This window comes from Clarias gariepinus, chromosome 18 (genome assembly GCF_024256425.1).
Source record: "Clarias gariepinus isolate MV-2021 ecotype Netherlands chromosome 18, CGAR_prim_01v2, whole genome shotgun sequence".
Classification (NCBI taxonomy): Eukaryota; Metazoa; Chordata; class Actinopteri; order Siluriformes; family Clariidae; genus Clarias; species Clarias gariepinus.
The window spans coordinates 26,946,179-26,959,015 of record NC_071117.1 but is presented as its reverse complement, the minus strand read 5'-3'; the positions used below and the strand labels follow the sequence as shown (position 1 = coordinate 26,959,015).

The 12,837-nt window shown below is 40.1% G+C and overlaps 1 protein-coding gene across 1 annotated transcript; it reads left to right on the top strand.

Annotated features, from left to right (window-relative positions):
* Positions 1–1,972: 1,972 nt before the first annotated feature.
* Positions 1,973–12,264, top strand: abcb6a (ATP-binding cassette, sub-family B (MDR/TAP), member 6a). The gene is made up of 19 exons (XM_053477364.1): positions 1,973–2,133; positions 2,603–3,138; positions 4,791–4,931; positions 5,261–5,450; positions 5,528–5,620; positions 5,715–5,907; positions 5,988–6,109; positions 6,220–6,329; positions 6,407–6,472; positions 6,578–6,703; positions 7,409–7,485; positions 7,588–7,651; positions 7,772–7,857; positions 8,933–8,990; positions 9,411–9,690; positions 9,911–10,023; positions 10,248–10,342; positions 10,428–10,496; positions 10,634–12,264. The coding sequence occupies exons 2-19, from the start codon at positions 2,623–2,625 to the stop codon at positions 10,791–10,793; spliced, it is 2,559 nt and encodes an 852-aa protein (XP_053333339.1). The 5' UTR covers positions 1,973–2,133; positions 2,603–2,622; the 3' UTR covers positions 10,794–12,264.
* The last annotated feature ends 573 nt before the right edge of the window (positions 12,265–12,837 follow it).

The following is a 12,837-nucleotide window of genomic DNA, read 5'->3' as shown; positions in this document are numbered from 1 at the left end:
AGTCTCAGTTGGACGAGGCAGGACAGTCTCGCACCCGTACTCTGTGTTTAGCAGCCGTGCGTGTGTAACCCGAGCAGGATGTGGATTGGCCTGGTACAGGGATGTCTCTGGAAAACATTAAGTTTGGATGGCAGCATATGTCACTCCACATTTTTCTGCATTAATGCCGTCAGGGATGAGCAGTTTACCCCACGCCACCAGCACTGACACGCCTCCATACCAGGTCTGATGCTGGCTTTTGGACCTGACGCTGATACCAGCTTGGAGAGATCTTTTCCTCTTTGACCCAGAGAAAATGACAGCTGTTGTTTCCAAAACCACAAAACATGTTTCCCATGTGCCCGTGTCCATCTCAGATGGGACTGACACCGGAGAGGTCTTGGACAATATTGAAGTTTGAGGTTGAATACAGCAACAGATTTAGTAAAAATGTTTACTAAAGAGACAGTGACAGTTGGTAAGACAGTGACGTCTGAACAATTGGAGACAGTGTTTTCATCAATACAGTTATGTTTTCAGTATACTGTCTCCACTTTTTGGGAATTCGGTTGTCATTATTATTATTATTATTATTATTATTATTATTAATATTTATTTATTTCTCCTTTGTTTACACCGCTTATCCTGTATACCGTGTCTCCTGGAGCCTATGTCTATGCTTAGGACACGAGGCGGGGTACACCCTGGACAGGGTGCCAATCAATCGCAGGGCACATACAAACCCACACACGCGCCTAATCTGCACGTCTATGGACTGTGGGTGGAAACCCGAGAACCCGGAGGAAACCCACCAAGCAATGGGAGAACGTACAAACTCCATGCACACACAGACCCGAGGCCGGAATCAAACCCTCTACCCAGGAGGTGCGAAGCAACCATGCACACAGTTTTACTTTTTTTTTAAATATAAAATAAGTCTTTTTTTTTTTTTTTTATTATAAATAATAATATCTGTTTGATGTTTTTTTTTTTACTTTTCTTGCAATCTCATAATTGAGAAATAATTTAAACCTTGTAAGTCCTTAAAATATGCTTTATTTTGTCATTTAAAAAAAACTTTTTTAAATGAAATAAATTTAAATAAATTTATTAAATAAGAAAAAATACATAAACCAGCTATCTCAGACAACAAGCTCCTGTTTATAATGTTTCGTAATAGAGTAATGGCGCCCTCTAGCGTGCAACTTAAATCCTGGCTAAACTGAAATTTTTCATTAATAAGTCGCCTTTATATAATTTCTAAAGCGTGTCTAACCCTGATGCAAAATAACGATATACGAAAATTTGATTCGTTTGTTTCCTTTTTTGTTTTAGAAATGTAGCGAAAATACAGCGTGAAATGCAGAAAGCAAATGCTAGAGGGCGATGTAATTTTTGATTACTCATGGCGTTACGTCACAGCGAAACCGGAAATGAGTTCCATTTTCCGGAAATTGTAGCTATACTCCAAATATATTATTATTATTATTATTATTATTCGAAATGTTGTATCATGTTTTAGAATCACGGGCTCTTTTAAATAAAACACTTCTAGCGTTATTCTTTTAGCAATCACGCTAACGAGCAAACTAATATTGTATTATATTTATTATTATTTATATTACTAAATATAATATGCTATAAGTGTTCATTTAAATATAATAATATTATTAAAATAATATAATATGTAAAATCTGACACTATTTAATTTAGCATTCTTTTTTGAACACGAGAAAAAGAAAAAAGATATAATACCCGGATGTGGATGAAAGGTATTATGGGAAATCTAGTTCGTAAAAATGGACTACAAATGAATTACTTGTTTTGTTTAACTATATTTCGTTTATTACATGTGATTTTGGTGTCTAAATCACATCATTATATGACAATCCTTTATTTGGGAAAGGTTATAAATTGTATGAATTTGAAACCAGAAGAGAGTAGATGTTAAAAGGTAAACGGCGGTTAGGAATGTTTACTTCCGGGATGGTTTTTAGGAGGGTGTGACGTAAGGAAGCTGCAGTGTGTATAGTTGTGCGAAGGACAAGGACGGAGAAAAGAGCTGTAGTTTAAATGTCTGTCTTTATCACAGAGATATAGTTTAACTGTCTTTAAGGACATTTTGTTTTTATTTTTTGACTGAATTTCCGTAAGGTGAGTTTGTTATCACCGCAAAACACCGGGTCGCGCGCGCAAAGCGTTCACATGTGCGTACGTTATTTAACAATTACCGTAAATTCTCGAATATGTTCGTCTGATTGTGTTGATAAATTGGAAAGGTAGTTTCGGCTGCGGCGAATCACAGCTTTATATCAGTGCGCTCTTTTTTTTAATGTAGTGTTATGGTTTCTATAGTTTCATTACTTATTGCAAAGGGGAAAATCAAAAAGTTTTTAGATTCGCTTTTGGTGTACGCCCACCCAAAAACGTTTTAAAACCTGTCGGTTTAAGACCTGCCTTGTCTTTTCTTTTCGCGTGTTACAAAACTAGTCTCCACACTTTTTGATACCACTTATATTAGTAATATTACGGCAGTATTGCTGTTTCCAAGATCTTAGATCTTTGGAAGGAGTCTTCAGTGTCAGCATCAGTAAATAATCACCTTTTAATCTTCTTGTCTCAGGATTTCCCAGGGGAAAAATAATGCCAGAACTCAGGAGCTACTGCGAGCCGGGCGTGTCCATGCAGCGGGTGTGGACCGATAATGGATTCGCCCCTTGCTTCTTCTTTACTCTCGTCCCCGCTGTCCTCGGGACGCTCGCCGTGCTCCTCGGCACCTTTCACTGCGTCTGCTACGCTCGCTACGGGACCAGCATCGAGTCCCGATACGTACCGCGTTCCCGCCTTTACAAACTGCAGCTGGCCCTGTCGGTCCTGCTCGGGCTCCAGGCGCTGGTCTGGATGATATTCCGGGTGGTACGGGACTCTCCGGTGCCCGGGTACGTGGTGCTCTGCGGCTGTCTCTATGCCCTGGCGTGGGTGTGGGCGACGGCGCTGCTGAGGATGGAGAGGAAGCGGGTTCTGTTGATGGACAGGACGAGAGGACACAGTGCCGTTCTGCTGCTATACTGGACAGCGGCGTTCGTCGCCGAGAACCTGGCGTTCGTGTCGTGGGAGAGCCCGAGCTGGTGGTGGGGGCTCGAGAACCCTGAGCAGTTGGTGAGTACTGCCAAAAAAAAAAGCTGAAAATATTGATGGATGAGAAAGGGTTCTTGTCATAAGTGGGTTCTAGATTGCTTGAAGAACGTCGTCTACTAATCAAGTAATCCTGAAATCTATAAGCTGCAAAGGAAGATCTTCGCTATGCTTCCGTCTTTAAGGGTTTGTTGGACGGTTAAGAGGTCTAGTGTCTTAAATTGATTTCAACTTGAACCTTTCTTCTCTTTAAAGAAGCTAGAACCCATAAACTGCTGAGATGGATCTGAGCATCTTCAGGATAAGCAGGGTTTGTTGGGTGGTTAAAGGTTCTAGCTTGCTTAATGGTTTCTTTTTTTCTTTTTTTTTCTTTTTTTGGGAAATTCTTTACTAGAAAGCCTAAACTCCTTAAGCTCCTGAAGAAGATCTGATCATCTTCACTGAGGGTCTGTCTTCAACAGGTTGCTGTTGGATGGTTAAGGGTTCTAGGGACAGTTTTTCTGAAATCAACAAACCAGAGGATCACTTTGGTTCCTGAGGGAACGTTGTGCAAGGTCGAGATCAGACACGTGAGCCAAATCGTGTTCTGACTCATGACTGAGAATCCTCCGAGCAATGATGACTCGGCACATTTTCTCTTCCTCATGAATAAATCAGTAGCCATGCTCACATGGCTGGCACAAGACACGCCCTCATAGTAAGGCCACTCCCACTGACTCAGCAGTTTTTACGGCTAGTCATGGAGTTATAAGCAGGATGACATGGCAAAACTGAAAATAAAACTAAATATGTTTTTAAAAACTGTAAAATGAAGCACACCTGCATTTTTTTTAAATCTAAGTTTATTAGAATCTTCTGAATTTAAATCCACAAATTTTGCTAGATTTTATCCATAGTGATGTATGAGAGAGTAAATCATTTAGCTTTATTTAGTGTTTGTTTGTCTTTAATAGCTGATGTAGCTTTATGACGTTAGCTTGCTGAAGCGTTTCTTTAAATCAGACCTCGAAGATTTGAGGTAATTTTTTTGAAGTGAACATGCTATGAGCTAGCTTATTACCTTATGAAAAACTGGCATTTAATCAGCATAAAAAAAGTATTGCAATATGGACCTTTTATTATTTCATCGCAAAGAGCTGCAGTTTATTAACTTGTCAATAATGAAAGTAATTGTAATCTGTGTACAGTATTTATATTAAACTTTTGTGGTGATAAATAAATGTTGGAGAACATCCTCTTAACCAGATATTTTTTGCGTTATTTGCTGATTGGATGCGAAACTGTACATTTAATTATTTAATTATTATTATTATTATTTTTGATAGTTCATTTATTTATTTATAAGTAATTTCTTTAATGAGAACTTTTTCCCCCAAATACTAAGTGCAGCTGTATCCAGTCAAGAGCGTCTTTTTGGCTGATACGATGTGATGTTCCATACCGTTGCACCCTTATGTACACTTTAATACTTTGTCCTGTTTTTTTACATTTTCTAATCAAATCGCCGCTTACGCAAAAACGTAAGAAAACAATTGCCGAGAATGATAACAAATGTACGACATACTTAAAAAAATTTTTTATATAGTTTATGTGAACAACAAATATTTGTGAGGCAACTGTAGGAGTGTGTTGCTATTTGTAGTGTGAAAGAGGTTTGTGTGTGTGTGTGCGCGCAGGTGGAATTTGCGTTCTGGCTGTTCCGTTATATCTGCTCTGGGACGCTGTTCTTCATCGGGCTCAAAGCTCCTGGACTTCCACGAAGACCTTATGCGCTCCTTATTAACGAGGATGAGCGAGACGTGGAAAGTGATGGGCAGGTAAGGGTGTGTGTAGGTGTAGCTAATAAATATTCATGCTGATATGTGAAGTGTGTAGCTAAATCACCGTAGCTTCGTAGCTAAATCACTTTGGCTGATCGTTTCAGATAATAGTTCAAGTACTAATGCAGGAAAAGGTTCTGACAGTTAAAGTCAGACGCACAGATTCCTCGATACGTTCCCTAACAGAGGAAGTCCGCTTCATGCTGCAGAGCTACTCGATTGTTAATAATCTGATAGTCTAGATGTCTAGGGGACAACTTGACATTTCAGTCACTTATGCAGTAGATGCTAGATTGTTGTTTATTTTTCCCGTTCTTTCCTCACAGCCTTTGCTAGGCGGCGCAGCACAGAGCCAGTCGGCGTGGACTGACTTCAGGAGGAAGGTGCGTCTCCTGCTGCCGTACATGTGGCCGAGCGGGAGCGTCGTCCTCCAGCTGCTCGTCCTGCTCTGTCTTGGGCTGCTAGGATCCGAACGCGCCATCAATGTCTTTGTGCCCATCTACTATAAAAACATAGGTGATGGACACGTCTAGTGATGTGTGTGTGTGTTTGTGTGTGTGTTATTTAACGTTCTTGTTGTTGTTGTCCGGTAGTAAACGACCTGACCGGAGGAAGTCCCTGGAAGACCTTGGCCACCACTGTGTGCATCTACGTCCTGCTCAAGTTCCTGCAAGGAGGTGGTGCGGGTACGTGTGTGCTGCGAGATCAGATTAGCAAAGACAAGCTATATATCGTAGCGATAGGACGTCACTCATAAGAGTATGCTTTGATCCCTTTCAGGTTCTTCAGGCTTCGTCAGTAACGTCCGGACGTTCCTGTGGATCCGCGTGCAGCAGTACACGGGTCGCGTGGTCCAAGTCCGCCTGTTCGCCCATTTACACTCGCTGTCTCTGCGCTGGCACCTCCAGCGGCGCACTGGAGAAGTCCTGCGCAGCATCGACCGCGGAACCTCCTCCATCGACAGCCTGCTCAGGTCCCAGGAACATCTGCTTCATAATTAGACAGGAATTTTTTTATTATTATTTTTTTTAACATAATTTTCTCTCTCCGCAGCTACATCGTGTTCAGCATCTTCCCCACGATCGCCGACATCATCATCGCCATCATCTACTTCATCTCCAACTTCAACGCCTGGTTCGGCCTCATCGTGTTCGTCTGCATGGCGCTCTACCTCAGTGAGTCTCCGCCCCCCGTCTCCTGACTGATATAACATTCAAAGCAATAAATGTGCATGGTTTTGTTTATTTATTCATTCATTTACTTATTTATTTCATTTGCGTCAAAGCTCTCACCGTCATCATAACAGAATGGAGGACGAAGTACCGGCGGGACATGAACACTCAGGACAACAACGCCAAGGCGAAGGCAGTGGACTCGCTGCTGAACTTCGAGACGGTACGGCATGCTCCTCCTCTCACACTCGGGTTCATGACTCGATCCGTGGTTTAATCGCGCTGCGTGACCTTCCACAGGTGAAATACTACAACGCAGAGGAATATGAAGTAGGCCGCTTCGAGGAAGCCATCCTAAAGTACCAGGTACCGCCGTTCAGTCTGAGAGTGTGTGTGTGTGTGTGTGGGGGATGTTGTGTTGTGGTGTTTTGTGTTGCGTTGTATATCTGACCCGTGTGTTTGTGTATTTAGTCGTTGGAGTGGCTGACCAACGCGTCTCTGGCTCTGCTGAATCAGACACAGAACCTGATCATCGGCGCGGGGCTGCTGGCCGGCTCGCTGCTCTGCGCGTACTTTGTCTCCGAGGGCAAGTTTCAGGTCCGACACCGAGTTTTAGTCTTTACGCTGATTTAAGAAACACGACGTCCAGACACGTCTCACTTTATAGATTTTTTTTTTTATTGTAGTTGGTATTTATTGAATTTTTTCTCTTCGTCTGTCGGTCGGTTTCATTCTTACTCCGTGTCCATCTGAGTGTCTGTCTATCTGTTTTTTTTCTTTTTTTTATCTACTTGTCTTTCTTATCTGTCTACCTACAGTATGTCTCTAATTTGTCTGTCAGTTATTAGGTCCTTGTCTTTACATCTTTTATTATCCTCCATATCAATCTGTATGTGAGAAATAAAATTAGAATTTGATCTGTCTCTAATACCCCAATATTTTTCCACCAAGACGGTTCCGGAGCTAGTTCGGAGCCCGATTTCAAACCGGTTGTTATGATTTCAGACCGCCAAATCACCGGCCCTCGAACAGAAAAAAACATGGCAGCACCAACACTGTGCTGGGGCAGAACAAAGAACCGCTTCCAACCAACTAAGTTTGTGACCCCCCCCTCCTTTTTTTTGTGCTGCTAACATTTTTTTTCTGCCATCATCGGTGGGAAAGTTGAAACGTACAACGATGTATAGAGTGATGTAATGACGTGACTCTCTAACCCATGGAAAAACAAAGCCAGTTCCTAATTAATAATTCCTGATGCTGATAAAATGGAAACGGTGTGTGTGGGTATGTGTGTGTGCGCAGGTTGGAGATTATGTTCTGTTCGGCACTTACATCATCCAGCTTTACACACCTCTCAACTGGTTTGGCACATACTACAGGTAAACACACACATATACACACACACACACACACACAGAGGATTTATTCTGTTCATTATCAGTGTGAAAGAGAGATAAAGATTCCTCCCTCGTTCTGTTCAGGGTCATCCAGAGGTCATTCATCGACATGGAGAGCATGTTCAAGCTGTTTGATGAAGAGGAGGAGGTGAGGAGGAGGAGAAGGAGGAAGACTCATTTCACAGCAGAGTTTTATATGATGACCTTGGTTCCCTTGTTTTATGAATTACATGGTTTATTTAATGTCACGTGTTTGTTTGGGTATTAGGTGAAGGACGACGTGAATGCCAGAGCCCTGCAGTACAAACGGGGGGAGATCGTGTTCGAGAACGTTTTCTTCAGCTACGTAGAGGGGTAAACCTTCTCACTGGAATATCTGTATCAGTGCTGTGAAAAAGTATTTATTGATTATTATTATATATACTGATTATTATTTTTTGTCACATTTAAATGGTTGAGATCATTAAACTAAATTTTATATTACACAAAGATAAATACAAAATAAAGTTTTTAAAACACGTTTTCATTTATTAAGGAAAAAAAAGCTTTCCAAAAAAAAGTAATTGCCCCCCCCCCTTTCTAAATCATAAAAGAACTGTGGTTTCTGGAAAGCTTGGTTAAAATCCCCTGACCGGAGTGCTGCCAGACCTGTTGAATCAAGAAATCACGTCTGACAAAGTAAAGCTAAAAGATCTAAAAACGCATTGGGACTCCAGTGAACAACGGTGAGATCCGTTATCCACAATTGGAGAAAACCTGGAACATCAGGACCACCAACAGTCAGACATGGTTGTGGCAGTGTGATGGTCTGGGGCTTTGCAGCTTCAGGAACTGGACGACGTGCCATAATTAATAGAGCCATGAATTTTGCGCTCTACCAGAAAATCCTGAAGGAGAACGTCTACTCGGACACTCGGGTTCTGCAGCAGGACAATGATCTGAAACACACCTCACATCCGTCCACCTCTGAATGGCTCAAAAAACATAATTAAGGTTTTATGGAGTTAAATCTGATTGAGATCCTTAAACATGCTGTTCATGCTCAAAAACCTTCCAATGAGGCTGAATTAAAAAAAATTCTGAACAGAAGAGCGGGTCAAAATTCTTCCGTAGGGATGTGACGGACACACTGCCAGTTATCACAAGCGCATGGCAGCGGTTATGCAGCTAAAGTTGGCACAACTAGGTTTAGGGGGCAATTACTTTTTCACATAGGGCCAGGTAAGCTTTTTTCCCTTAATAAGTGAAATTAGTAATAATAAAATGCTTTTGGTGATCTGAATATATTAAAGTGACAGATATGCAAAAGAAATAAACATATAAGAAAGGGGCAAATACTTTTTCACAACACTGTATTTATGTATTTACATTTTCTTTCATTTTAAATATAATATAGAGTATGATGTAAAATTGTGTTTGTGTTCAACAGGAAGGAGATCCTGAAGGACGTCTCGTTCACCGTCCTGCCCGGTCAAACCGTAGCTCTCGTGAGTAACGTGGAGAAAGATTCAAAAAGAAAGGGACATTTATACAGATTTAGTTTCTCTTTCCACTTTATGACACTAATTTGTTGAACTTATTTATGATTTAAATGATTTAAGCCATTAGTTATATTCCATGAAATAATTTATAAAGTAACTCACTATATTAATAGAGTAGAATAATACAAATAAATGTTTATTAAATTTAGATTAAACATTTCTCTTGATGATAGAGTAAACTCTTGATTATTTCTGAATAAAATTGATTAAATTTTCGATAAAATTCGATAATAATAATTTATTGAATAGTTTAACAGTAATTTGATTTATTTAAATAGTTTTATGATTTCATATTATTGCTAATAAACCTGGTTTCTTTAGATGTCTTATATTAATTGTTTGTTTATTTATTTCACACACACACAGGTGGGTCAGTCAGGCTCGGGGAAGAGCACCATCGTCCGTCTACTCTTCCGTTTCTATGACGTTCAGGGCGGTTGTATCCGCATCGACGGCCAGGACGTTACCAAGGTGAAGCAGGCGTCGTTGCGCTCCCACATCGGCGTCGTGCCCCAGGACACCGTCCTCTTCAACGACAACATCCGCGAGAACATCCGTTACGGCCGGATCTCCGCCTCCGACCAGGAAGTAGAGGACGCCGCCATCGCTGCAGACATCCACGACAAGATTCTCTCTTTTCCTGACGGTGAGTAGCCATTTACAAAAGCTAATTTTTTTTGGTTTGTATTTTTGTTTTAATTTACAGGTTTATATTAATTTACTCATTCTGATTCCTAATCGTTTTTACTGAACTGATTTCATTTCCCTTATTGTGTAAGCGTGTGTGTGTGTGTGTGCGCGTGTGTGTGTGGATACCGTGCCACCCATTTTTGACTCGCCTGTTTTTGTCTTTTATACACACTCAGGCTACAGCACACAAGTGGGCGAGAGAGGTCTGAAGCTGAGCGGAGGAGAGAAGCAGAGAGTAGCCATCGCTCGCACCATCCTCAAAGCGCCGCAGATCATCCTGCTGGACGAGGTGAGCGAGTACATCTGCTTCTCCGGTTGCTTTTTTGTTTGTTTTTTATGACAGTTTTAGAAAGGAGTTTCAGCCTCAGAGTAATATTCACGTTCATATTAGTACCACGGGAATCTCCACATAACCACATAAAAGAACAACAAAAAAAATATGAAATGTACATTAAACAGGAGTGATTGTTCCAAGGTCGCAGTCTGACATGATTCCTGTGTTGATGTTTTCAGGCCACTTCCGCCCTGGACACGCAGACGGAGCGCAACATTCAGGCCTCGCTGGCGAAAGTGTGTGCCAACAGAACCACCGTGGTGGTGGCCCACAGGTAAGAGGACCAGAGTGTCACATGACAAGAAGTGTAACACAAGAGTGTCCTGTACTCGCCTCGTTAACGTTCATTGATGTCGTAGGTTGTCGACCATCATCGGAGCCGATCAGATCCTCGTGGTGCGAGACGGACGGATCGCTGAGAGAGGAAGGTAATAAGTCTGATCTGATATCGTCTATGGCGCCTTGCACCTCTATTCCCGCCTTTGTAGACGCCCTCTGTGTAGAGTTTGCATGTTCTCCCTGCACAAACTGTATTTTTAACCCTGCTCCCTTAATCTGTTCCCAGACACGACGAGCTCTTGGCTAAAGGAGGGCTCTACGCCGACATGTGGCTCAAACAGCAGCAGGCCTCCGACTCCGACTCGGCCTCCGACTCGGAAACCAAAGACAGACTTCCTGAGAAACTGCAACCGCCGACGTCCTCTTCAGGACACGGGCATCACTAAGGGACCAAAGCAAGGATTTTTTTTTTTTTTTTTTTTTTTTAATAAGATGAATTATCATGTCTTCATCCACTACTGAGGCGGCGCATGAGCGAGATCACATTCATTATTAGAACAGATGTATTCTTGTCTTTACACTAAGTAATGTACGCTTGCACTGTCAAGAAATTCTGTTTTCTTGCATCACTTTATCAAAGAAAAAGAACAAAACCACACTTCTCATGTGGATATTTACTGGTAGGAGAAACCTCTAAATTTTAAGAGTTTACACTTAGCTGTTTGGTTTCATTGATACATGGTGGTGGTAGCATTTGCCTCATTCATGTTAAATATTCAAATTACCTTAAAGCTTGGAAAATTCTAAAAATAGGAATACTTAATATTTCATATTAAGTTTGAAAGTTTTTTTAATTCTGTTTTTCCCCCATCACTACGTAGTGTTTGGTTTTTAGTTAAACGACCTAATAAATCAGATACCTTAATAATAAAAAGCACTAACGTGCCACTTAGTTACGTTAGATCATCAATGTGTTTATTATGTAAACAAAATAGAAAACAAGGTACTAACAAGCTCGATGGTCCCCGAGAGAGCCGAAGACCATCACCAGGTGATTTTTAGCTAGAATGTTTTTCGTTTGTTTGTTTCATGATTAAATTTAAACACTGACACTGAAATATTTTTTTTTCTCTAATTCAATATTTCTGTCTTTTTATGTTTTACTATTTTTATCTCTCGGGTTATGTCTTAGTTAGTTAGTTTGTGAGTACTAAATGATAGTATTTATTGGGAGATTTAAATAGCTACTTTAAATATTCATCAGGTTCAACTGACTTAGGATGTAATTATTTTTTTGGATCATGTATTATCTGTTCTAGGTTGGGTTTTTTAGTAGACATTTTAAGTTTATTTTTTGAGAGTGTTTGCGTTAAATTCAGTCAGTTTGTTGTGTTATTAAAGATGTTAAGAAATACTTTGATATATAATAAGAAAGTGTGTGTGTGTGTGTGTGTGTGCGCGCGCGTTAGGAGAAAGACACTATACTCAGGCTGTTAAGACAAAAGGGTGTGTTTAAACATAGAGATTACACAACGTCCAGTGATCATCCTCTGTGCTCAATAGATAACGCACATCTGTGAACATGTGGTCTTCTGTGTGAAAACAGCTCGACTGCAGGGTCATTTGTGAATTCATTATTTTAATTTTGTGTGTGTGATTGCGAGTGGCGTTTGTGTGTATGGAGGAACAGATCTGCAAAAAAAAAAAGTGTACACAAAGTAGAATGAAAATTCAGGTGATATTAATAATTAGATAAAAATACCAAAAAAAACTTTCAGATGAAATAAAAAGTAAATACATACAGACACAACTTAAGCAAATAAGGTTAATTTGCAAATATGTTTAAAAGCAACTGAGTTAGAATAAAATAAATTTGTTAGGGTTTTTTGGCAAAATCTTAATTTACTGTTTAATGAATCTCATTATTTTAAGCTTCATCAGGTCCTCTATATACACACACACACTGGTTTTGTGTAACAGGATGCCAAAGAAATGCAAATGAGTTCTCTCACTAAATGTGCATTAATTATGAACCTGGAATGTTTCATTTAAAGCAATTTGTAAATCTGGGATTTATTTACATATTGAAGACTTTTTGTACAAGCCGAATGAACAGAATTAGGGCATCTTGTATGAGCTGTCACGTTTTGCACAGGATTGTACATGAAGTGGGTTTTTGTGTTTGTATTGAATTTAATGTAAAAATGGATCATGAGATTTTTTTTTTTATTGACATAAATGTTACATGTTTTAAAAATGAAATGTTATATATAGATATTCTTTATTTTTCAGAATAAATCAATGCTATTATGAATACAAATTACCAGAAAAAGTGTAGAGGTTTTTTTTTTGTTTGTTTATTTTAAAAATGCACTGAACAGAGTTTTACAAAACTCTGGAACGTCTGATCCTGGAAAATTACACCAACCAACTGCACATTACAGAAACTCTGCTGGAAGTTATGGACACATGCCATGTACGGTCTCGACC

What these genes read in the sequence shown, in the direction of transcription:
- abcb6a (XM_053477364.1), top strand. Translation starts at nt 2,623, where the DNA reads ATGCCAGAACTCAGGAGCTACTGCGAGCCGGGCGTGTCCATGCAGCGG. An exon ending in CCGGTCAAACCGTAGCTCTC is followed by an intron (nt 8,991 to 9,410) that starts GTGAGTAACGTG and finishes ACACACACACAG; the next exon opens with GTGGGTCAGTCAGGCTCGGG. An exon ending in GATTCTCTCTTTTCCTGACG is followed by an intron (nt 9,691 to 9,910) that starts GTGAGTAGCCAT and finishes ATACACACTCAG; the next exon opens with GCTACAGCACACAAGTGGGC.